Source organism: Scleropages formosus, chromosome 16 (genome assembly GCF_900964775.1).
Source record: "Scleropages formosus chromosome 16, fSclFor1.1, whole genome shotgun sequence".
In the NCBI taxonomy this organism is placed as follows: Eukaryota; Metazoa; Chordata; class Actinopteri; order Osteoglossiformes; family Osteoglossidae; genus Scleropages; species Scleropages formosus.
The window spans coordinates 23,621,769-23,646,978 of record NC_041821.1 but is presented as its reverse complement, the minus strand read 5'-3'; the positions used below and the strand labels follow the sequence as shown (position 1 = coordinate 23,646,978).

Sequence of the window (25,210 nt, the reverse complement as noted above, 5' to 3'; positions counted from 1 at the left end):
AAGGACAAATCCTTGACACAGCTTATCGTAAAGGTCCTCGAGAGGGCAGCTGGACACGGCAAGGTTTAAAGTTATGTGCGAAAAACCATGTTATGCAGGACTTGCAGAGAACTGAAAATGACCTGAATATGTCTTTCAACATGTCCCTTTCACGGCAGTGTACTGCAGAAGCCGGTAGCATGAGTAACACAGAGGGCACGGCCATATGGTATAGCAGATAGTGCAGCCAATTCCTTGGTGGTGAGATCATGCTTCACACATGGGTCTTATCTTGTGTGAAGTTCCTCACCTGTCAGAGATTACAGATAAAATACGAGCTTTTAAATAAAAAACCCATTGTATATTCTGTGCCATATTCAATGATTGGTCTGTTCCATTTTCCACCCAGTTGTGGTGTTTTTAACTTTTTAATTAAGAAATCATCTTCAGCATTGCCTTGTGGGAAATCTACATGTATTAAAAAAAATGTTCATAAATCTGTAATAAGTGTCACTGAAAATGAATGTTGTGGCTTACTACCAATGTACACACAGTACGATCACACACTTACTATGGTGATCTACTTGCCCAAGTCAGGATCGTGGTTGTCCAGAGCCTATCCTGTTGTCAAATAGCTTATTTAATGTATGATGATTAAACACCCCTTTATGTATAGCAGACTTTAAGTCTATATATGCATAAAGAAACATTTCACAATAAGTATCTTCTGAATCTGAAAATTTTAAAATATTATTCCTTAAAAATGTATAACAATTGATCAAAACTTTGTGATTACAAAGTGTTGCAGGGAATCCATGATGGAGCCATAGAGTCTCACACGCTCAGACAAATATTAACATCACACCATGACTGAAATGAAGCACGAGACTGAAACAGAGGTTTTAATGAAAGTTTGACAAGTTTTGACATTTTGATCAGAGAAATTAGTGACAAAGCTTCAAAAGGAAAAACAAACATATTGATCATCATTTTGTGACTGCGATACAAATAAGAGTCTCTATAACAAAATGCACACTCTGTCTACAACTGCTTGTCCCAGCAAGCTGGCACCTAGCCCAGCAGCGCAGGGCGCAGGGCACAGGGCTGGAGAGGGAAGGAACACACCCAGGATGAGATGCCAGTCTGTTGCAGGGCACCCCAAGTGGGAGTCAAACCCCAGAACCCCCAGAGGGCAGAAACCGGCTAAACCCACTGCGCCAGCACACCCCCCATAACAAAACAATGAATTCTAAATGGATTCTACAGATGTATTACATGTAGACTGGCAGGAAATTGATTTATTTACAACTTAACAATCTATTATCATAAAAATATACTACACACACACACACACACACACACACACTTTCAGAACCGCTTGTCCCATACGGGGTCACGGGGAACCGGAGCCTACCCGGTAACACAGGGCGTAAGGCCAGAGGGGGAGGGGACACACCCAGGACGGGACGCCAGTCCGTCGCAAGGCACCCCAAGCGGGACTCGAACCCCAGACCCACGGGAGAGCAGGACTGCGGTCCAACCCACTGCACCACTGCGCCACCGCACCCCCCAAAAATATACTATATCCTATGAATATTTTATCACTTTTCAGGTACTCTGAGGTTCTTTAAAGTCACATCTATGTGTTTCTTTAATTAAAACAAAAAAAGAAAGAACTTTTGTTACAGAATAATAACCCCTGCACATTCATGATGTTTTCCTGCAGCAAACTCATGTTCACGGCATGTTAGCTCTTGACTTGTATTTCTCCAAATGTTTTGTCAGGTCGTCAATGTGCAAGTCTTTGAGCTGCAGCAGATGCTCTAGTCGGTTCACCTTGATCTGCAAGACCTGTTCAGGGATTTTTAAAAGAGAGACCAGCACTCTTTAGCCATACAGTACCTCTTCACAAGGTACACACGGACAAAAAAGTTAAAGTGGTTGTCAATCTTAAGAAAAGGTTTGCATGTTACCTTGTTTTACCTTAGGGTTAGGGCTGAGATAATGGACTCTGAAAGCCCTACTGTGCCGCATGTATATTCTGTACAATGCATTATACATAGCAAAATAAGGCAATGAAATCAAACAAGAACTATGGGAGAGCTGGTAGTGTAGCGGTTAGAGCTGTTGCCTTTGGACCCAAAGGTTGCAAATTTGAATCTCACCTACAGCTGTAGTACCCTTGAGCACAGTAGTTACCCTTAATTACTACAGTAACACCATCCAACTGTATAAATGGGTAAATCATTAAAAGTGTCTTGATGCTATAAATTGCTCTGGAGAAATGCACCTGTTAAATGAATAAATACAAATAGTTTGAATGTTACAGTTGGGGTGTATAAAATGGGGCTCAGGAATTCTATGCATCCTTTTTCATAGTTTTTAAGTCCATGTCTTGAGTTTCTATTGTTACGTCTAGTTCTGTCACAGAAAATCAGGGAAATCAACCAGATGCTGCAATAGCTCTTACACAATTGTTGTTGCACTGACAATAAATTGCAAAAGCGCATTAAATGGAGAAGTTGATGGGCAAGTGTCACCCAGATTGTGTATCAAAGCTTTCGTATGTACCCGGGCTGCTACGGAAGGTGACGAAAAGTGTGGCACAGTTGGCCCAGCTCACCTCCACAGTCTCCTGTAGACCCAGGAGAGTCTTTTCCTTCTCTTCCATGAAGTGCTGGAAGGCTGGGTCGATGCGCTGGCTCTCTGTTGCCAAGGACTCAGGTCTAGGGCACATTTCAAACAGGACACATTGGAGACAATGCACTGGTACATCAGTGCAGCACTGCATTTGGAAGAAAATTATGAAATATTTCTGTAGCAATAGAAACATGTCAACTGACATCTGTTTTCAACGTATGTGATAACTGGTACCTTGCCTTTTGAAGATGTGTTGGTTTCTCGATCATCTCACTTGGTATGGGTTTCAAATGTACAGGCATTTTTGGTATTTGAAGGTACTCTATATCAAGTGAGATAACAAAAAATATTTGTTACCTATATATTAAAAAGATAAGAATGCAAACTATGCTATAACATTGGAAAATACTGCAGATACCTTTCCGACTGTTGCAGTGAAGGCCTGGCAGAGCATCACCAAGGAAGAAACCCAATGTCTGGTGATGTCTATGGGTTCCAGACTCGCATTGAAAAGCACAGAAAGCTAACTAGTAGTTATGTTAAACAATATGTTACAAAGGTATAATTTTGAGTGGAAATTATGACTGGGCTGTTCTGAACTCTCTTAAGAGAGGAAGAAAAGCCTGTTTATTCAAGAATTTAAGGGAAGAAAGCTCCGCACCCTCAAGATGCATAAGATGCATATGAAGACTAAGAGGGAGGAATGATCAATGTCCACTTTTTGAAGAAAGTTAGATATTGGTCCCATCTAGTTTATGACAGTGATGAACATATTAACGCTAGAGAAAAAATGGAGAAACAGTCAATAGCCATGTATTTATCAAGAAGTGTAACTATATCAGGGGGTGCAATGGCATAGTGGCACAGTGGTGCAATGGCATAGTGGCACAGTGGTGCAGTGGCACAGTGGGTTGGGCTGGGTCCTGCTCTCTGGTGGGTCTGGGGTTCAAGTCCCTCTTGGGGTACCTTGTGACGGACTGGCGTCCTGTCCTGGGTATATCTTCTCTGGCCCTACACCGGGAGTTGCCGGGTAGGCTCCGGTTCCCTGCGACCCCGTATGGGACAAGCGGCCCGGAAAGTGGGTGTGTGTGTGTAAATATATCCCAACATGGAAAAATGATCAGAGTCTACAGGGTAAGAATAAAGTGATTGGTGTTTTCAATGTAGTTGTGAGTAAAGTTGTTTTGTTATGACTGGTTGATTAATTTTTGCTTAGAATACCATGGATGAAGAGAATCTACTATGGTCTGACACAATTTTCTAGAGCTTTGCCGTAAAATGTTTAAATGAACTTGACTAAATTTAAATGTATTTTTCTTGGAATTAATGTTTTATGAACCTTGATTGGGGGTGCAGTGGCGCAGGGGGTTGGGCCATAGTCCTGCTTTCCAGTGGGTCTGGGGTTTGAGTCCTGCTTGGGGTGCCTTGCGATGGACTGGCGTCCCGTCCTGAGTATGTCCCTCCCCCTCTGGCCTTAGGCCCTGTGTCACCGGGTAGGCTCTGGTTCCCTGTGACCCCGTATGGGACAAGCGGTTCTGAAAATGTGTGTGTGTGTGTGTGTGTGTGTGTGTGTGTGTGTGTGTGTGTGTGAACCTTGATTGTTCTTCCCTCTGCATCTTCACATGTCACATTTGTAAAACAATGTTCTAATATGAGGGGGGCGCGGTGGCGCAGTGGGTTGGACCGCAGTCCTGCTCTCCGGTGGGTCTGGGGTTCGAGTCCCGCTTGGGGTGCCTTGCGGCGGACTGGCGTCCCGTCCTGGGTGTGTCCCCTCCCCCTCCAGCCTTACGCCCTGTGTTGCCGGGTTAGGCTCCGGTTCCCCGTGACCCTGTATAGGACAAGCGGTTCTGAAAATGTGTGTGTGTGTGTGTGTGTGTGTTCTAATATGCAGGGGTGTGGTGGTGCAGTGGGTTGGACCCCAGTCCTCCTCTCCGGTGAGTCTGGGGTTTGAGTCCTGCTTGGGGTGCCTTGTGACGGACTAGCGCCCTGTCCTGGGTGTGTCCCCTCCCCCTCCAGCCTTATGCCCTGTGTTGCTGGGTTAGGCTCCGGTTCCCTGTGACCCTGTATAGGACAAGCGGTTTGGAAAATGTGTGTGTGTTCTTCAGCTTTAAAAGTAAATATATGTTTTTTTAACTTTTTAAAGGTTTTCTCAGATTATCTCGCAGATGCTAAAGACACATTGATACCCAGCTCTTGGTCCAGCACAGTTCTAGTAACCCCTTCATTCTCTAGTGTCTACCACTGATACCTGCAACGTATCTCACCAAGCAAACTTACAGACCTGTGTGATAATTTCTACAATATTCAGATCATTTCTCAAAACGTCATGAAGAGAGGTAGATTCACTACCATTTACTACGGCAGTAAAATTCCTAGTCTGGCCTTACATACCGCAACAAAGTTGATTTTCATGCAAAAGCCAAACCATTTCATTCTCTTTATGTCACAGTTTTTTTATCTGATTTTTTTTGTCTGTTGGTGAAAAAACCTTCCCACCATCGGGCACTCTTCAGGCTCTACAACCTAGATTGTCAAAACTGACATACAGTGGCAAGAAAAATTATGTGAACTCTTTGAAAATTACTGCATTCATGTATAAATTTCTCTTATAATTTGGTTTGATGGTCATCTAAGTTACAGTAATCAACAAACACAATCTATTTTAACTTAAAACACACAAATTATTGTATTGTTCTTGTAAATATTGAAGCTATCATTCAAATATTCACAGTAACCGTTGGAAAAAGTATGCAAAACCCTAGGCTAATGACTTGAACAAAAGTTAATTAGAGCTGGAAATTGGCAAACCTGGTGTCCAATTAATGAGACAAAATTGGAGGTGTGATTTAGAGCTACTTGACTTACAAAAAGCATTCAAACAGTTTGAGTTTGCTATTCACAAAAAGCAAATGTTGATGTGAACCGCCTTGCAAAAAGGTTCTCTCAGAAGACCTTTGATCAAGAATTGTTGCGTTGCAATAAAGATGGAAAAGGTTACAAAGTTACAAAGTGATCTTAAAGAGCTTAGATATTCATCTGTCCACTGTTAGACAAACTGTCTATAAATGGAGACGATTTAGTACTGTGGCTACTCTCCCTAGAAGTTGCTGCCCAGCCAAGATGACTGAAAGGGCACACCGCACAATTCTCAATGAGGTAAAAAAGAACCCTAGAGTGACAGCAAAGGGATACCTCATCAAGCTACCAAAGAAAGGCAACCTCAGCAGCTGCTCTAACTATAGAGGCATAACACTCTTGTCGGTCCCAGGCAAGGTGTTCAACAGGAATGAAGGACACAGTTGACCAACAGCTCCGAGACCAGCAGGCGGGATTCCGGAAAGAGCGATCCTGCACAGATCAAATAGCCATGCTGCGTATCATATTGGAGCAGTCAATAGAATGGAACTCACCACTCTACATAAACTTCATTGACTATGAGAAAGCTTTTGACAGTGTAGACAGAGACACCCTGTGGAAGCTGATGAGACATTACGGAATACCAGAGAAGTTTACCAACATCATCAGGAACTCCTACGATGGGATGACCTGCAGGGTGGTGCATGGTCAGCAGCTCACTAGCGCTTTCCAGGTGTGAACAGGAGTTAGACAAGGATGCCTCCTGTCACCATTTTTGTTCCTGCTTGTGATCGACTGGGTGATGAAGACCTCCACAGCCGAGAAGCGACTTGGGATCCAATGGACACCTTGGGAACAGTTGGATGACTTGGATTTTGCAGATGACCTCGCCCTTCTCTCATATACCCACCAACAAATGCAAGAGAAGACCAGCACTGTGGCAGAGAACTCAGCATGAGTGGGTCTCATCATCCACAGAGGGAAGAGCAAGATACTGAGGGTCAATGCAGGCAAGGACTCTCCAATCACACTTGAAGGTGAAGCGTTAGAAGAGGTGGACAGCTTCTCCTACCTAGGCAGCATAATCGACAAGCAGGGTGGGACAGACGTTGACGTCAGAGTCAGAATAGGCAAGGCAAGGGCAGCTTTCCTGCAACTGAAGAATGTGTGGGCGTCCAGAGTTCTGACAGTCAAGACCAAGACCCAAATCTTCAACTCCAACGTAAAGTCAGTCCTACTTTACGGAGCAGAGACCTGGAGGACCACCGTCACCACCACAAAAAAGATACAGACATTCATCAACAACTGTTTGCTACAGATTCTCAGGATCTACTGGCCCCTGATCATCAGCAACCAAGAGCTATGGCAGAGATCAGGACAACAACCAGCAGAAGATGATATCCTGCAAAGATGCTGGCGATGGATCGGCCATACCCTGCGAAAGCCAGCTTCAAACACTACAAGAAGAGCCCTCACGTGGAACCCCCAAGGCAAGAGGAAGTGAGGCTGGCCAAAAAACACATGGCGACGCCACCTGGATGCAGAAGCCAAGAGGATGGGCCACACCTGGGGAAAACTGGAAAAACTGGCCCAGGACAGAGATGCCTGGAGAGCCCTTGTTGACGGCCTATGCCCCAAGAGGGGTAGTAGGCATAAGTAAGTAAGAGTGACAGCAAAGACTTGAAGAAATCATTGGAACTGGTTAACATCTCTTTTCATGAGTGTACTATACAGAAAACATTGAACAGGCAGGGTGTCCATGGCAGGACACTACAAAGAAAGCCGCAGCTTTCCAAAAAAAAAAAAACATTGCTGCGCACCTGACGCTCGCCAAAAACTGCCCTGACACTCCACAATGCTACAGGGAAAATGTTTTGTGGACTGATGAAACTAAGGCTGAGTTCTTTGGGAAAAACACGGAGCACTATGTATGGTGTAAAAAGGGCACCGCATACCAACATGAAAACATCATCCCAATGGTTAAGTACGGTGGAGGGAGCATCATAATATGGGGCTGCTTTGCTGCTTCAGGGCCTGGACCACTTGCCATCAGAGAGGGAAAAATGAATTCCCAAGTTTATCAACATATCCTACAGGATAATATCAGGGTGACTGTGCGCCAGCTGAAGCTCAGTAGAAAAGTTGAATGATGCAGCAGGACAATGATCCTTAGCATCGATGTAAATCCACTACAGAATGGCTTCAAAAAAAGAGAATCCACCTTTTGGAGTGGCCCAGTCAGAGCCCAGACATTAACCCTATAGAGATGCTGTGGCACGACCTCAAGAGAACTGTTCACGCCAGACATCATAAGAATAAGTTCTGTAAGGAAGAGTAGTCCAAAATTCCTCCTGAATGTTGTGCAGGTCTAATCTGCAGCTACCGAAAACGCTTGGTTGAGGTTATTGCTGCCAAAGGAGGACAACTAACTACTAAACCCAAGTGTTCACTTACATTTTCCACAGTACCGTGAATGTTTACTGGGATGTGTTCAACAAAGCCATGAAAGATTACAATTGTTTGTGTGTTGTTAGTTTAAGCACATTGTGTTTTTCTATACTTGTGACTTTGATGAAGATGAGATGACATTTTATGACCAATTAATGCAGAAAACCAAGTAATTCCAAAGGGTTAACATACTTTTCCCTGCCACTGTTAAGTTGATGCAACTTGAAGTGAGCAAAAAGAGTAATGAAATAAATTAACAGAGGCTGTGACGAATTTAACTAAATCCAGCTACTTTCAAATAATTCTATGAAAATGAACTGAACCAGATGTCTGTCCTACTTGGCAAACAGCCAAAAAGCACATTTTTTTCAGCTCATGGAAAACATTTATTCCTTCTCCCCCAACACTGAAGCTCCCTAAAAAATGCTGAATGAACCCTGCCACAACCTGACACAACATAGTCCACCAAACAAGACTACTGACTACTGGCATTATACCATTTTATCATTTAATAAGGAAAAGGTTACCTGGTACTTCTTGTTGTTTCAAGTATGTATTGTTGGAGTATTTCAAATCCTAAAAAGGATTAAAGAAAACAAAAAAGTGTTGAATAAAGTAACTAATGAAATAACAATTTTGTCTTTTTTTTGTCAGTGTTGAATAAGATATAAAGATGCAATGGGAATAACAAACAAGGTCCATAAACATTACTTTCAAGAAAAATGAACTGAATTTTTAAGACTTAATGAGTCATGTTCATGTTATACACTTATGGCAAAGCTATAGAAATGGGTGTCAGACCATAATAAAGTACCTTAAACCCCTCATCTCTGGTACTGATGTTTTCAGCTTTGTTCAAACTTGGTAGTCAAAATAGTACATCTTTACTAGAATTTTCAGATTTAAACTCTTTCTAATCGAAAATTAATCGACTGATCACAATAAAACAATAAGGGGGTGTGGTGGTGCAGTGGGTTTGGCCTGTGCCTGCTCTCTAGCGGGTGTAGGGTTTGAGTCTTGCTTGGGGTGCCTTGTGGCGAAGTGGCATCCTGTCCTGGGTGTGTCCCATCCCCCTCCAGCCTTATGCCCTGTGTTGCCAGGTTAGGCTCCGGCTCGCCGCGACCCCGCTTGGGATAAGCAGTTTCAGTCAATGTGTGTGTCACAACAAAACAACTTTACTTATGACCACATACTATACTGAAAACCCCAATGAACTGATCATTCTTACCTTATGGACTCTGATCGTTCTTTCATCTTGGCTAGATTTACACACACACACACACACACACATTTTCAGAACCGCTTGTCCCATACGGGGTCACGGGGAACCGGAGCCTACCCGGCAACACAGGGCGTAAGGCCGGAGGGGGAAGGGGACACACCCAGGACGGGACGCCAGTCCGCCACAAGGCACCCCAAGCGGGACTCGAACCCCAGACCCACCGGAGAGCAGGACTGCGGTCCAACCCACTGCGCCACCGCACCCCCGGCTAGATTTACACTTCCTGCTAAATACATGGATATTGACTCTAGTGTTAATATATTCGTCAGTCTCATAAACTAGATGGTGCCAATTTCTAAATTTCTTGAAAAAGTGGACATTAATGGTTTATCCCTCTGTGTCTTCATATAGCTAACATGCTGGAAGGAATATATACATGGTAAGTTCTGATATGCAACAGAGACAATGTACCTGTCTCTTATCCACCGTTTTTCCATGACGCCTTTCTTCAATCTTCTCTCGGAGCATATACAACACAGGCTCAATAAATCCTGCAGTATTCAGGGCAATTTTCTTTATAAAGTCTTCAGGCACATGAAAGTTCAGCTTGGAAAACACCTTCCTAGGATTACAGCAGAAAAGCTCAGTTTCATATTAACTGTAGCTTGAAAATATCTCAATACACCCAACAACAAATTACTTGTTTTTATTAAAAGTAGCAGTACACAAATTTTACAAGAAAAAACACACACCAAGGGATCTTCTCTTTGAATTACAATGAGGAAAAATATCAAGCTAGGAAGAAACCAACATAATCTATGTTACTACTTATAAAAACCTGCCTTAACAAGTTTATGTCTTAATTGTCAATGAAAATGTAACAGAACATTTTTGTTTCCTAAAACACTGCAGCTGTTACCAAGGGCAATTTTACTCATCTTCCAAGTGTAATTATTCCATTTTTGAGCGTTAATGTTCACTCAGTCTTCCGTTAAACAATGATGAATGGTAGGGAATTTACTTCAAGCAGACCTCAAAGGCCTCCAGCAGGGAGCAACCCATGAATCATGCCCCCTCTTGGGCAGTGCTCAGCAGCAACAATTGCAACATAGTTCTTATCATACGTTTGTTTTGACAGGGTGTTATTGGTGGAGTCTCATGAACTCAAAAGTCCACTCAGCAAGATGTCGAGGTTGCTAATGGCCTTTGCGAGGCTTGTTGGTGCTTCTCATTTAACCGACCTACCAAGACCTTCCCAGCTTTACTCTTGCTAGGTGGTGAGATGGCAGCTGGATTTGGTCTTCAGTCACTATAGACAAATTTAACTCATTTAAAAATACTTATTTTCTATTGAGTTCATCTGATGTCATTTTTGGTGTCATTTTTGTTTGTCAGATGTTAAGAGTTGATAAAGAATGACCTTAAGTTCTTCATTCATGAAGTAAAGCATTATGGACACATGTAACAGTTATGTTAGTTCATAAAAAATATGACAGTATTTCCTCCCACAGTCCAAAGACATGCTGTTTAGGTTCCCCCATCGTGTGAGTGACACAGAGATAGTGTGTTCCACTGATGTATGGATGAGTGACCCATTGTAAATAGTGTATCTAGCAGTGTAAGTCACCTTGGTGAATAAGGTGTGTGTGGACTGATAACACTAGATAGAGTTCATTGAAAGTCAATTTGGAGAAAAGCGTCTGCTAAATAAATAAATGTAAATGTAAATCTATGTACAGTTAATAACCAGTATCCAATTAACAGCTAATTGCTGGCATCATTTGTCTCTGAAAGAAGACCAAAGTCCTTGCTGAAGGCATTCACACTTGCCTGTTGAGTGTTATCCAGTTAGTCACCTTCTGCTGAGTGGAATTGGCTGTTGTGTAGTTGTGCAGATCCACCAGCTTTGGGAAGAAATGCTTCACAACCTCAGCAGCCATCACTGGACACATGGAAGAGTCGGTCCAAACCATTAACTCGGCCATATATCAGTAATGCTGAAAATGATCCATAGAAACTGAATCCATAAAAATCAATACCTATGACTTATTGTACATGTCGTTGCAGAGTTAAAAGTAAAAATACATAATTTAATAATTTCTTCATATATTAATATAATTATAAATCATTAATATACATAATGGGGGGGGCGTGGTGGGTTGGACCAGGTCCTGCTCTCCGGTGGGTCTGGGGTTCGAGTCCTGCCTAGGGTGCCTTGTGATGGACTGGCGTCTCATCCTAGGTGTGTCTCCTCCCCCTCCAGCCCCACGCCCTGTGTTGCCCGGTTAGGCTCCGGCTCCCCGCGACCCCGAATGGGACAAGCGGTTCAGTCAACGTGTGTGTGTGTGCGTGTGTGATATACATAATAATAAAATCATTTGAATAATAAGAGCCGTTAATATTGATAAAATACAAACTAATGATGTTTCAGTTTAAGTTCACATATTATCCGATTCTCAGACCATCCTGGTGAAAAAGTCAGACAGACAGCTGAGCTGTTAAAATCTGGAACATTCGAATTATTCGCGGCTACCGTTATTATTTATGCTTGTAACTGATGTTCGTTGAGCTCTGCGTTTCCATGATCATGTTAAGAAAATACCTCCAAAATGTACAGTGCAGTGGGACTTTTCGACGCTTCATCACTCGATTAAAAAAAAAAAAAAAAAACGCAGGCTGCAGCCGCCCGTCCCCGTTACTGTACTAACCTCCGTCACTGAAATCTCTCGTGATATTCCGTTTTGCTCTGGAAAGCGGTATTTTGTCAATCCAGGCGTAAATATCCTGGAGCATCTCTTCGTTTAGTTCAGTATTCATCTTAACATATCGTACTGAGTGATAAATCGGTTCTATTTGCTTTTGTTGTCTTTTGCTTTACTATCAAGAGACAGGAAATTGTTGATTACGGTTGCTTAGTAACCGAGCCTCCACACGTTCTACTACGGTGGCCTGAGACAGACATATCATGTTCAAAACCTTTTATTTTTCTACAGTTTCCTATAAAATAAGACACAAATAAATAATATATATATAAGCATTACTAAAATGTTCCAGATGCTTATATCCAATCTTGCTGAATGGAAGATTTACAGCATTTTTCACAGGCATTGACCATAAATATAACAACACAACTACTTGGATGTAACAAAAATTATTTTCAGTAAAAATGTAAAACTTGTTCATGAAAGGCTTAAAAAAGTTAAATACAAAAATGTATCTCAGGCTGAAAGCAAGTAAAATGAGAAAATAGACACTGGGGCAATAAATACAGCAAAAGCACTCCAAAACTGGATGTTTGTTAACAAATACTAAGAAATTAATGAGGAAAAAGTCTGTGCATAGTGCATAGAACTACATAGCTCCAAAACGTGATTGCTCATTCTTTCCCAACACACTCTTCAGTGCATGATCCTCAAAGCCAAGCCACAGATATGAGAACATTGTTCCTGCATCTACACATGAATGTGGTTAATGGGTCTGTGTTGGAAGTTCAGTGGATCACTCCTGTTACTTCTTTCCATTTGTCATCTGGGCCTGGCAGGGGGCTTCAGCGCAACCTTCCCTTTCACTGGTATGTCCTATAAACATATAGCAACTTTACATTTTTACATTTCACCATGATCTACCATCAATATAAAATATAAATGCATAAGATTAGAATAAACTGTTTACTCATGTTTCATTTTTTTCCTCAAATAAGAATTAAATTTAAAATTACTCTATACCCGTTTCTTTTTTACTTTCATTTCATCTTATACTTCTATTTGTAATTTTCAGTTAGTTTTTAAATTATAACAATGTTGTTAGACAAAAAGGTACACATTTTTGCACTGGTCTAAAAACTTGAGAATACAGACCTGAGATTGGGTCTCTGGAGTTTTCAGTCCTTTCATCTTCATTAAAGGCACTGGTGGGGGTGGCTCTGGTTGTCTGGCCTATGAAAGTAAATATGTTACATCAAAAAGTATTGAGCTTGAATATAAATTTGTACATCTGTCGACTGAAGGTAGGAATAACTCACTGGTTTCACAGTAAGTGGTGGTAAAGGCTTTGTAGGAGGTGGTGGTTTAGCCTGTAGCAGAAAAGCAGAGACACTGAAGAGTCATGCAGATGTTACAGCAAATATATAAACATTTTTATGTTCTTTAGCAGTGGGGGGCGCGGTGGTGCAGTGGGTTGGACCGGGTCCTGCTCTCTGGTGGGTCTGGGGTTCGAGTCCTGCTTGGGGTGCCTTGCGACGGACTGGCGTCCTGTCCTGGGTGTGTCCTCTCCCCCTCCAGCCCTACGCCCTGTGTTGCCAGGTTAGGCTCTGGCTCCCCGTGACCCCGTATGGGACAAGCGGTTCGGAAAATGTGTGTGTGTGTGTGTTCTTCAGCTTTAAAAGTAAATTTATGTTTTTTAACTTTTTAAAGATTTTCTCAGTTTTGCTATGAAGCTGTTCAGTCAAATTTTCTCTGTCAGCATTTCGTTAGAAACAGAAATGCCATAAAAAATTCCTAGATGTGTGTACAGTTGTGTTTTCTGATCTCACCTGTGAACATTGTACTTTGTTTTGGGAAATCAGAGGTGGAGTTTCTGGCTAAAATATAACATTCAAAAGATATAGTATAAGAGAAAAGAATAATAGCCACTGTGGTGCAAGCACTCACATTACTTAGAATGACTAGCTCAGTTAATACAGTATAGCGTTACATTACCTGGTCTGTATTTACTGGTGGTTTCATTGGTACTTTCTTGGGAGGCTATAAGAAAAAATATTCAATCTTAAAGCAATTAACCAGGAACCCTGATATGCAAAACGCTGAGAAACCGATAAGCAGCTTGATTCATTATTTACTAATGTTGGCTGTAAATAAATGGAGCTTTGGCCACTGAATGATCCACATGGTTACAACAAGGCCCATCGGTCATGGTTCAAGGCACTGTCGGGTTATGGGATACGAGTGCTTATTTTGAATGTGACACCACAGGCTGTGTAATGTTTCACTTTACCTCTGGAGGGGGGTGGCAAGGAACAGTGACCGCAAGTGGTGTGCAGGGCTGAGTGAATGTGGATTCCACAAAGGTTGGCTGGCTGATGTCAGCGGACCTACTGCAAGGATTGCCCTTTGCATTGGCATCCCTGAACAGCGGGTTTGAAAGGCCCGAGGTACTTGGCATGTTCCTGAAAAAGAAAGCAGAAAAAAGCATATTTATAACACTTCAGAAGGATACTTTAGGAAAAACTGAAACCGCAGTAAAATGGCTTCACGATGAGTCTTATCGTTCTGCATATTCAGCAATCTACCCTCGAAGGAGAAGTTAGCCAACACAGTTACTCACTTTTTACTGAAGTACTGTTCTTTTCGAGACTTTCTGCAGCACATTAGTCCTCCAACAACAAGGGTGATAAATATAAGGATTCCTATTGTCACTGACACGCTGATCACCACCGTGTTCTTGCCTGCGAAGCAAAAGAAAACAAGGAGTTTAGAGGTAATCCATGCAGAAACATCTGCTTGTAATCTGACTATTTTTAAGCCTAACTGGTCTGAATACACATACAGTACATCTTGTGGAGCATGATTTTTATGAATATACAGTCCTGCAATGTCTGGGAACAGATACCGATGGTTACCTACAAATTTCTTGTAACAGTCCAATTACAGCAGAAAATCAGTCCTAGGAAACATGGTATGCAAAATATAATACAGAAAATTCCCATTTTTATTAGATTTCAGCACAGAGAAAGACGAGGGCCCAGGAAACTCCTGGTGCCTGGTTCTGTGCCTAATACCCCAAAAAACCTGTAATCAAATTACTTCTAGCTGCCATGGCCACTTTTCTTCCTGTATTCAGCACGGTGGCACAGCGAGTAGCGCTGCTGTCTCACAGCACCTGGGTTCTATCCCCGCTCAATCTGTGTGGAGTTTGCATGTTGTCTGTGTGTGCTTCCTCTGGGTGCTCTACTTTCCTCCCACAGTCCAAAAACATACTGTTCAGGTTCACCTGTAGTGTGTGTGTTCCACTGATGTATGGATGAGTGACCCATTGTAAGTAGTGTATCTAGCAGTGTAAGTCACTGTGGTGAATAAGGTGTGTGGGCTGAGCATCTGCTAAATAAATAAATCTAAATGTATTCAATACAGAAACAATCTGTGCACTCGTGTATGTATTGATGAGCTTGTTTATAAAGGTTACAACACCTTGCTGTGTCTTTACAGTACCTTCTATCTTTGCCTTTTCAGTGTCTTCTCCATCCCATGAACTACCTGTTTACAACACATATAAGAGATATTGTATCAGGATGCATAAAAAAAGATTACATGGTGAACTCTAAAATCTTATGCACAACGGATGTGGCATCTGCTACTTAGTGAGGAAAGGAAATGCAGTTAACCCTGTGAGACCCACAGAAGGGAGGAAAGTCAAAGTTCACTTTACACACAGCACAAACGGAGATGAGTCTTGCGAGGTCCACTCATACCTGTGTCGGAATATTTCCTTTCACAGTAGGGCGGAGCCCAGCCGGGATCGCAGTGGCACTGCCTCTGATGGTTACACACCTAACACACAAGTCAAATAGATGGGAGTGACAGCTCATAACTAGCAACACCTTGAAATGCATTTCAGACTAGTGTCACACAAGGGTCTCTCAGAGCAGCCAGACTTACCCCATGATTGTGGCATTTTGCTGAACATCCCTCTGTAGCATAAAGCTGAACGTCCTGGCAGACGTTTTCATAGCACACCTGTGGACCGGTTCAAGAATCAGTGATAAACTGTTCATCATCTGAAACTGCAGCATGCTGGCTCCAGGGATACTGTAAAATGTTTACTTACCGTACAAACAAAGCAACCAGGCTTGAAGGAACACAGTTTTACCTTATTATGATCACATTTGGTTCCTGTTGGGACCATTCCCATGTCTTCTGTTTCAGACTGATCCACAACAATATTGCACTGCACACCATGAACCCAGAGTATGGCCTTTTGGCGAGTTATGGGAAATTCGGACCCTCCAGTGCAGAATAGCTTGCCACATTTTATATCTCTGGGGAATTAACAGCACTTGTTAGAGTGAGCTGAAACTTATAGTTCTCAATAACACAACAATGAAGATGCCAACAACACCCTCAACAATCACACTCAAACTCAGAAAACAGAACACCATTATCTGACTGCAGCATCTGTGCAGATATCACACTTACTTCTGTGCACATCCTTGGTATAGATTCCTAGTCTTAACACAATAAGCATCCTTAGTACCATGCATATTCTGGTTAAAACACGTCGTCGGAGCAAGTCGTGCACCTAAAAATTTGAAAGAGCATCAGGTAAGTTAACCACTTGAGTTTTACAGGATGTAATCCATTGAAAATAGTACAGAAAATACAGCACTGCAGTTAGACAATTAAAATGCAAAACTAAAAAGTACTTTTTGGAATTGTTCTTGAGTAGTGACCTTATCATATGGGTGGCTCTTCAGTATTATGTACATAATGTACACTGGAAAGTCAAATTCTTCGGTGCAATACTGACAATAAGCAACATGTGATCAAAAGTGAGGGAGTAACTTCTGGAGCTACCTGAACCCCACAGCTTTTCACAGTGCTGCTCCAGCGTGGGACATTGACCATTGTAGCAGTACCCCTGGTTATGATTGCAGGGTAGCCCGTTCATTTTAAACGCGTTACTGGGACACTCGGCCCTACTGCCTGTGCAGTACTCGGCCAAGTCGCAGTCATGAGCTGGGCTTCTGCAGAGACTTCCGGCTTGCTTGAACTGGAGAAAAAAAGGAAAGAAAACATGGTAGTTAAATGTGCGTGTTGTTTCCTGTTGTTAACGTACAATTCTGTGAAATCTGATGTGTAGTTCTTGGTAACTGACATTGCTGAAGCTTCACTACACCAACGCATGGTGTTATAATGTGAGAGATGAGAGCAGGAGAGGGGCGCTTTTTTACCTGGCAGCTCTCACAGCACTCCCCCTGTGCACAGCGGGACCCTTTTGTCAGACGGCAGGTGGTGGCGTTGCAGCAGGGGTTGGTGCACTCCTGCAGCAGACGGGGACACCCAAAGATAACACGTCAGACCTTGGTGAAGACACTGAGCTTCACATTTTACAGTGATGCATGATCTTCAAAGAAGGGCTCTAACAGTATGGAAATATCTACATGAAACAGCGATCGGTTTACCTCCACAGTACCACAGTCACACTCCTCCCCTGGCTCCAGGAAAGCATTGCCACAGACTGGACCCCCATATAATTTGTCTGGACTTGGTTTGTCCAGCAGACACTGGGGGTTGATCTTCTCCAGAAAGTTCTTCAACTCTTCCTGACTGCAGCTGCTAAAGGTCTCCGGGTAGTTTTTTCTAAGGAAAAATATATGTTTACCAAATAAAGAAGAAACGAGGAACAACAGCACATTGCTATGATTTGCTGGGGAGCCTAGGGGTTGTTCACTATGACTTAAGGCTGTGTGAGCTCTTACCCAACACGGTCTGCCATAATGCAGTTTTTACTTAAGTATGATGTCCTGCAGTCACAGTAAGTGGCATCGTGGGACAGTCCCAAGTTGTGTCCCATTTCATGAGCGATGGTTGAAGCTACCCCAAAAGGATTCTCATTGTGATCCTACAACAGAAATATACACAAGACTCAGAAGTCTTCTAAATAGTGGTGTTTCTATATAATGAATGGCATGCAGAGCCCAGAACTTCCTAAAGATTATTTTATTTTTCCTTGGCTTTAATTTTTTTTTTCTGTGTTTATTTACCATATACAAACTCTTAAATATAAGCTATGGATTTTAACTGATTGCAAAAAAAAAATAATAAATCTACCTGATTGACTGCACCAGATTCATCCCGACACATTGCGAATTTATTCGCCAAGCCTACAGTGTCGCCCTTGAAAATCAACGCCTCTGCATAACAGAAGAGAGAATCTCAAATTAGGTTTTAACATATTATCAGCAACAATGCCGTCAAGGGCGAAAAACACTGTGCTCCTTCACCTCCAGCTGCTTTGTGGACCTACTCACAAGGGTGCCAAATCTTATGTTTTGACTCCGGTGTGGTGGAATGTGATCCTGCCCTCCCTCCCTCCCTCCCTCCTTCAGAACTGCTGAATCCCTTCCAGCATTCAAGAAGGGTCTGAAAACTCATCTGTTTCAGACTCACTTCTTTTCCAATCTCCTAACAGTTCCATAAATTTGCAAGACACCATTCGTCACAATCCTCTTTGGGCTTCCTACCAGACTTTCAATTCTATAGGCACCTACTGAAGCAAAAAACAATATCAGACAAACTACTTGTGTATCTATGTAAAGCTCTTTGTCTTTTAGCAAATACACCTTAGTTTATCCTAATCAGTGTACTGCTTTAGAGAAAACTATGCACTAAAGGAATAAATGTAAATGCAATGCTAGCTTCACTGGTCTGCAAGCCTCTACCATAGTGAAGCTGAAGGAAGACACCAGTGAATATGGACACAGACTGATGGAAAATACAAACACTATCCTGACATATTGGAAAAAAAAAAAAAAAAATTCAAAGTCAGATTTGCAGTAAGTCTTGATACGCTTTGTACAAATCTACCCATCATTCCTAACTGGCCATATGCAGGAAAACATCTAGTCCTATGTCCAGTGCTATTAAAACATACATGTGACTGGAGTACACGGTGCAAACTACGTACGTGATAAACTGTGCATTGTCATGTTTTGTATTCTTCAACAAGGTGTTCTTCCGCCACTGGATAAATCTTGTCAGAGTGTCATCAGGATCAGCGCTGACGTCAAACATGTCCATGTAAGACCAAATCTCTAAGCCCACCAGCATGACACGAATATTCATGGGCCTGTATAACTGATAGGACAAGATAAAATCTCTCTTACTACAGGAAGATACTCAAAGCTGAAAACCTCACACAGATCTGCAGACATACATCAGAAAATAACGATTAAAAAATTGCAAGTTACCTTGTCAACATGATTTGCGATTTCCAACATTCGAGCCTTTATAACATGCATGTCTCTCATATAGTGTCTGTACTGAAATAAACAATAAAACACATGCTTATAAGCATCACTGTCAATGGATTTTGGGACAGACAGAAATGACAACAACTATTATGGATCAAAGGAGTAAACTTTAATAAGATTATGATTTAAAGAACTGAAATATGCACTCTATATAAATGTATTTGTAGCAGATCAGGAGCATATAATACCAGCACTGATGAAAAGAAAGTGTACGTACCTCTGCATTGTCTACCACCAAAAACATCTCCACGAACCTTTGCTCATGAACCATAGGTTTGCTTTTCTGAAAACAAAATACAGTATATTACATACATTTTCCCTTTACACTAACAGGAATCAACAGCAGGTCTTAAATTTAAACAGTGTAGAGTGAGTGTGTCTTATTTTACCACACTGGTGTTACCGGGTAGGCTCCGGTTCCCCGTGACCCCGTATGGGACAAGCGGTTCTGAAAATGTGTGTGTGTGTGTGTGTGTGTGTGGTGAGAAACTGGTCTAATAACTGTACTCAACATTGTACTTTGATGTCAGGCATTTAGGGAAGTGTAAAACCAATGTTATACTGTACCAGTAAGAACAGTTTAATGGAAGCTATGTGAAAAAGTTCGCCTTGTCCTAGAGGCTGATTCACATTGCAATACAAAGCACTATGAATTTGACCAACTGTAAAAGGGACCGGTTCTATTACCCAGCCACTGGCTTTATAGACCCTAGAGACTCGGGGTTCATGGTCATAATAGGTGTCATTGGTGTTGCCACACGTGGCTCTCCTGCTCCTTAGGTTCTCGTGTCTATAGATGGCATGGTCTCCATCCACAGAGCCAGCCAAGGGTTCGATCAAGTACACTGACCGCTTGGCCCTCACGAAACCCCTGCAGCATAGGGAAAGAAAACCATAGTGGGACACCGCACCATCGTTTTTCCATTTCACATTAGTCCACAGAGAGCACTTTGAACACCTGCTTTTATTCTCTTACATAGGCTAGGATTAGTGAATTTTTATTTTGAATTGTTCAGGCAGGATTTTACATAAGATATCATAAATATATATCTCTCTCTTGAATGACATCGGTGTCACATAAGATATGAGTCGCAGGTTTTGTTGATTCTTTGGAAGGTGAGAGACTAAAATCTAAAAAAAAAGCAGTTTACCCTTAGCCTTTTACAGTTTAAACTTCACTTTTGGAACTTGCACTACGAAGAAGCAAATATATGGCATTTTGCCCCAAGTGCTCTCTAGCGACATCTGTTTATATAAAGAGAGAAAAATATTGATATTTACATGACAAATACAACACAAAGTTCAGGGCATCCTCCTTGCACCAATATCCTGTGTGAACTTGTGCAATGCTATTTATCAGATGTGCACGGCTTTTTTTCAGAACCACACCCAATTGAATAAGAAATTTCTTCACTGTTACACACTTGTGAGAAACAACTTCCCTGGAAACATACTTATGAAATACTTCAAAAAATACCGTAAGTCAGTATTTCGTGCCATCCTGTTTTCCTTCAGTGTTAACAAGCTTCCTTTCCCTACAGACATCTATAGTATGTTTACATGACGCTTTCCTGTAAAGCGACTTACAGTGTTCAGCCACTTACCATTATTTTCCCATTTATACAGCTGGATAATTGTGCTTGAGCAATTTAGGACAAGTACCTGCCTGTACCTGTAACAGGTAGGAGAGCTGAGGGGGGATTTGAACCTGTGACCTTGGAATCCAAACCAATATGCTCCCAGTTGACCCCACTAGTCTCTGTGGATGTACCATCCCCAGGTCACTAACTGTTCCTTGCAAACTTTTGATTGATTAAATGATTGATTAATTGACACTTCAACAGCAATGACTCTTTATTTTTTCCCCTTTACTCCTATAATTCAAAATAAAAATAGAAATTAAGCAGATAAAGAACTCTTACTGTATTGGGCAATATGACTTCTTGAGTTGCAAAAATGACTTTTATGAGCTATGCAATGAAGTTCAGAGGTTGAGATAGGACAAAACATGGGTAACTACTCAACAGAATCTTGAATATGTCATACTCTAACCTGTCTGGTTGAGAGACAAGGTGGCAGTAAGAGATGATTATAAACCAATGGGTTCACCAACAAGGCAGCTGAGAGCCACAACATGTGGAAAAGATCTTGTGGTCCAGTGAGACCAAATGAGAGCTTTGTTTGAAAGACACAGATCACATCTGACTGAGACCGAGCACAGCACAAAGCCCACCCAATGCCACAGTTACAGTGAAGCACAGTCGAACATGGTGACAGCATCATGTTATGGGGACACATCTCCTCAGTACACATTACAAAGTGTGTTACAACTTGAGAAAAATGTGATGGATAAGACAATGTGTGATTAGCTAAGACAATGTGTGACTTTTCTGCTTAAGACCTAACTACACTGGAGTGACTTAAAAAAACGAATGGAAGTATCTCTGAGTGGCTTCTTCAGGCACTTCAAACATGTTACAATGGTTTGGGAAGAATGGTAAACTGCTGAGATGTACATCGCTCGGGAGAAAAGCCCCTCCGAAATGAAGAAATGTGAGAGTAAATGCTGTCCACAAGCGATCGAAGAGTAATTGTAGAGAACCTGAGAAAATGTGACAGGAACAATGGGCACATACTGCACTAAGCCTGTGCAGAGCCGGCAGATACCCATAAGTGCTTCCCCAAATACCAATATTGTAAACCAGCCATGTAAAACAAGTTAAGTCAAGCCATACCTTATTCCGGAGCAGATGCCAACACTCACTGACGAATCTTTAATATCCTGAACATGTCCATGGTAATAGCAGTGATCCTGAACCAAACAGAAAGACTTCACTGGCATGTCTTCCTTAGAATGGCAATGAAAGGTGTGGTTAAAATGAAAGCTTAATATTTTCCAGGACTTACCTGCTGAGTTTTTCTTTTGACACAAAGATCAACTCGTTTTTTTCCTACCACATGTTTAAATGTCTGATACTTGCTCAATATTCTACAGTTAATACCCATTTCTGCTAATTCAGAATAAACAATGATGTATTCCCTTACGCCCTGTGTTACCGGGTAGGCTCCGGTTCCCCTGTGACCCCGTATGGGATAAGCGGTTCTGAAAATGTGTGTGTGTGTATTCTTCAGAACTGACTTTTGATGAAATATACTAGTTCTTTTTTAGAGTATGTTGTTATTATTTAAAAAACTTTAGCTGTTCTTTGGTTGTTCTTTGCTGTCAGCAATGTTACTGCCAAACAGATAATTGTTTTAAACATGTGAATTGTTTCAAGTACAGCACCTATTACCAATGTCACAGCAGTACTAAACTAAATTTCCTACATTAAATGAGTTTCAAATTTAATTTGATAGCATTTTCACAGGACTTTCTACTTGCCTTTAGACAGGGCCACTTTTTCTCTTAGAAAGCTATTTTAATCATCTGTGTGCAAGTAAAATATTTCTTAAAGTGTGGTATATGTTTCTGAATGTTGTGAATTAGTGGACAAAGAACTATTATATATTGCCACATGACTGAGTGTTCACTATTCAATCATACCTTTATGTATAACTCACTTTTAGAACAATGGCAATTTTAACAAGAATAAAAATACATTTTTACGCATTATGAGTAAATGGTAAAATTTACTTTATTGGAATACTTTTACTAGTTAAAACATTTTGCCAAAAAAGAAAATTTGCAGGGGTAAGAAACTTTGTTTTTCATTGGCACCCTACTGTTCCTGCTACCATTAATTAAAATAAGATGAATTTCATGCAGGTATCGAAGAAATGAAGTTCTTTACAAAAAAAAAGGAAAAATCCCATGAAAATTACTAATATATTATTAACATGTAACTGACTGCACTAAAAGTTACGGTAGAACAGATATGCTTCATAAAGGATTTTTAAGAGAATAATGACAGTAATGTAAGAAAAAAAAATCTTGTACCTCATAATTTGGTGATACAGTAACTCTGGTTCCATTGTCCAAATAGTGTGTCTCTGTGTATTGCTTTCCAATGAGAAGCCTTGGCAGTTAAAATAATAAATAAACAAAACAGTCACAAAAAAAACTATAATTAACACAGTAAATAACACAATAAATAGCTTCACAGCCTTTATTTATTTTTTTTTTCTTTGCATTTGTTTCAGAAACACAACACTTTGGAATATGGTACTGGAAAAGAATGTTTTCTCGTTCAATCAAATAATGATGTTACCTGTTTTTTTCAAGGTGGAGAGTGTAGTTCTTCCCCTCAATGGTCAGTGCATACTTGACCTCTTCAGGATATTCCTATTCAAGATTTAGTCAAAACAAATTGTCGTTAAAAGTTACTTTGCATGCTATATGTGCTTGTAGAGTGACTATGCAGTAGGAAACACATGAGTTTCTCCTCTGTTAAAGTCCAAAAGATTACTGAAATTGTTATAAATGAAAAAAGAAATGTGCTACAGTTAGTTACGTTTACTTCAACAGCAGGCATACAAGAAAGATTTTTTTTTTGTTCAGAAACCCTAAAGATCTTAAAAGTACATTTAATTTTATACTATGAGAGAGCACTTGTGATATGAATGAAGTGTGGTTTTGGGATGTTCGTGTCCTTGTCACAGTTTTTAGACAGTTAAACAGCATTTGCTAAACACAATCACTGGATGAAAGAAAGCAAGGAAGGATGAGCTAGATGTGACTGAGCGACCCGGAGACCCCAAAAGTAGTATGATGTGAGCACGAGAGTCAAGTAAACAGTGAGTAAACACAGACAGAGCGCGTGTTCACACAGACGAGTTGAAACAAATGCTCAGTCATGTTACCGTTGATGTGAGACATGTGCGGAAAGTGCGGAAAAGGCTGAAGGACCTGGTGCTCGGCGAGGCTCCGCTTAGCCCGGATGGACACTCGGACAGGTCGGACCACACCGAAGTCCCGCACGTGCCGGGGCAGAGAGGGGCGGCGGAGCGAGAGCGACAGCAGCCCTGTGAAGAACAGGAGATCAGGCGCAGCGCGGTGTCAACAACGGGCTACACTGCTACAGCGCAGCACTTCCGTTCGTGGGCGCAAAAGTCAGCAGCACCGGCTGCTCACCACTGAAATTAACTTTACACATAAATAAAGCTGTGCACGCGCCATAATAATATAAAACCCACGTTTAAGTGCCTTTTGAGGCACACGGACGGAGCGCAGTTTCATTGGTGACAATTCTCAGTAGAGTGACGTTCCGCGCCCAGTACTGTAACGGGACAGTGTGTGTGGAGGGGGTGTGAGGGTGGACCCCCGCGGAGCTCGCTGCCTTGCCGTACCTGGAGAGAAGATGAGCAGAAGTGCAGTGACGGTCCACGCGAGAAGCCTCATGGTCCGGCGTGGAGGCGCGAGACGTGCTGGTCAAAGAGCCGCACCGGAGGCTCTCAAAGTCCGAGCAGCGGGTAGAGAGAGAGAGAGAGAGGGTGGGGTGGCAGAGAGAGAGACATGGATGCGGGGGGGGGGGCGAGAGAGAGAGAGCTTCAAGCCATGAGTCATCAGCGCAGCTCTTCTACATTCCTGGAAGAGTCTCGGGATCCGCGTGCAGAAAGAACCCCTGCGAACTTCTCACTGTGTTCACACGCACAACACTTCTTTCTTCGCCTCTTAATAACTCGGGCTGTTTCACTTGGTGATACTGCATACACTACCATGCACTGCAGTTTCAGCAACCTCTTGTCCTGATTAGGGTCGCGGTGATCTGCAGCCTATCCAGGAAGCCGGGGGTACAGCTTAGACGGACGCCAGCCCATCGCAGGGTGGCCACAAAACACACACAGTCACTCACTGCAGGCAGCTAGTATCACCAAATAACTTACATTTACAGTTATTAATTTAGCAGACACTTCTCTTCAAAGCAACTTCCAGCAAATACGATGTAGTACTCAGGCCACACTTTATTCCCGGAAGGTGATTTACACTGCTAGATACACTACCTACATCAAGTAACTCATCCATACACCAGTGAAACACCATCACATACTATGCGTGACAGAGTCCCCAATCAACCTGAACAGCATGTCTTTGGACTGTA

General features: G+C 41.9%; 2 protein-coding genes across 2 annotated transcripts; both read right to left on the bottom strand.

Annotated features, from left to right (window-relative positions):
• Window positions 1-1,681: 1,681 nt before the first annotated feature.
• spef1 (sperm flagellar 1) lies at window positions 1,682-12,261 on the bottom strand. The gene is made up of 7 exons (XM_018750854.1): window positions 11,854-12,261; window positions 10,976-11,087; window positions 9,617-9,767; window positions 8,451-8,499; window positions 2,854-2,941; window positions 2,603-2,705; window positions 1,682-1,830 (listed from the first exon to the last, which is right to left on the bottom strand). The coding sequence occupies exons 1-7, from the start codon at window positions 11,960-11,962 to the stop codon at window positions 1,717-1,719; spliced, it is 726 nt and encodes a 241-aa protein (XP_018606370.1). The 5' UTR covers window positions 11,963-12,261; the 3' UTR covers window positions 1,682-1,716.
• Window positions 12,262-12,368: 107 nt separating this feature from the next.
• Window positions 12,369-24,605, bottom strand: adam8b (ADAM metallopeptidase domain 8b). The gene is made up of 26 exons (XM_029259235.1): window positions 24,459-24,605; window positions 24,019-24,134; window positions 23,381-23,454; window positions 23,110-23,188; window positions 21,908-21,984; window positions 19,860-20,043; window positions 19,390-19,455; window positions 19,110-19,181; window positions 18,811-18,996; window positions 17,971-18,036; window positions 17,619-17,761; window positions 17,322-17,499; window positions 17,091-17,180; window positions 16,714-16,909; window positions 16,336-16,438; window positions 16,010-16,178; window positions 15,799-15,876; window positions 15,612-15,690; window positions 15,352-15,396; window positions 14,468-14,588; window positions 14,138-14,309; window positions 13,843-13,887; window positions 13,677-13,724; window positions 13,167-13,217; window positions 13,003-13,080; window positions 12,369-12,723 (listed from the first exon to the last, which is right to left on the bottom strand). Exons 1-26 carry the CDS (start codon window positions 24,508-24,510, stop codon window positions 12,670-12,672), a joined length of 2,622 nt encoding a protein of 873 aa, XP_029115068.1. The 5' UTR covers window positions 24,511-24,605; the 3' UTR covers window positions 12,369-12,669.
• Between the last annotated feature and the right edge of the window lie 605 nt (window positions 24,606-25,210).